The sequence below is a fragment of the Penaeus monodon genome, chromosome 21 (assembly GCF_015228065.2).
Source record: "Penaeus monodon isolate SGIC_2016 chromosome 21, NSTDA_Pmon_1, whole genome shotgun sequence".
Lineage (NCBI taxonomy): Eukaryota > Metazoa > Arthropoda > Malacostraca > Decapoda > Penaeidae > Penaeus > Penaeus monodon.
In genome coordinates, this window is record NC_051406.1 from 4,584,465 (window position 1) to 4,584,708 (window position 244).

Here is a 244-nt window from a genome sequence, read left to right on the forward strand (position 1 = left end):
TATGGATTTATTATTTATTGATATTTTTTAATACCGATTCTCCTCCCTCAGGCGAGCGCATCTACGGGCGTGTGATGATCAACCCGGTGCAAGCGCTGGGCGTCGGCTTCCACGTGACCCTGGAGAAGTGTTTCATCTGCACGGGCGTGGACGGATACGTGCCCAAGTACAACCCGGCCACCGATGAGTACGGCTGCGTGGCGGACTCACCTAACCTCCTTCACAACTTTAAGATCATTGTGAG

General features: G+C 52.5%; 1 protein-coding gene across 1 annotated transcript in view; it reads left to right on the plus strand.

Annotated features, from left to right (window-relative positions):
* The window catches only part of LOC119586768 (FRAS1-related extracellular matrix protein 2-like), a 2,166-nt gene that overhangs the window by 338 nt on the left and 1,584 nt on the right, over positions 1-244 (plus strand). The window contains exon 2 of the mRNA XM_037935495.1: positions 52-239. Within this exon, the coding sequence (XP_037791423.1) occupies positions 52-239 (188 nt within the window). The remainder of the gene's footprint in view (positions 1-51; positions 240-244) is intronic.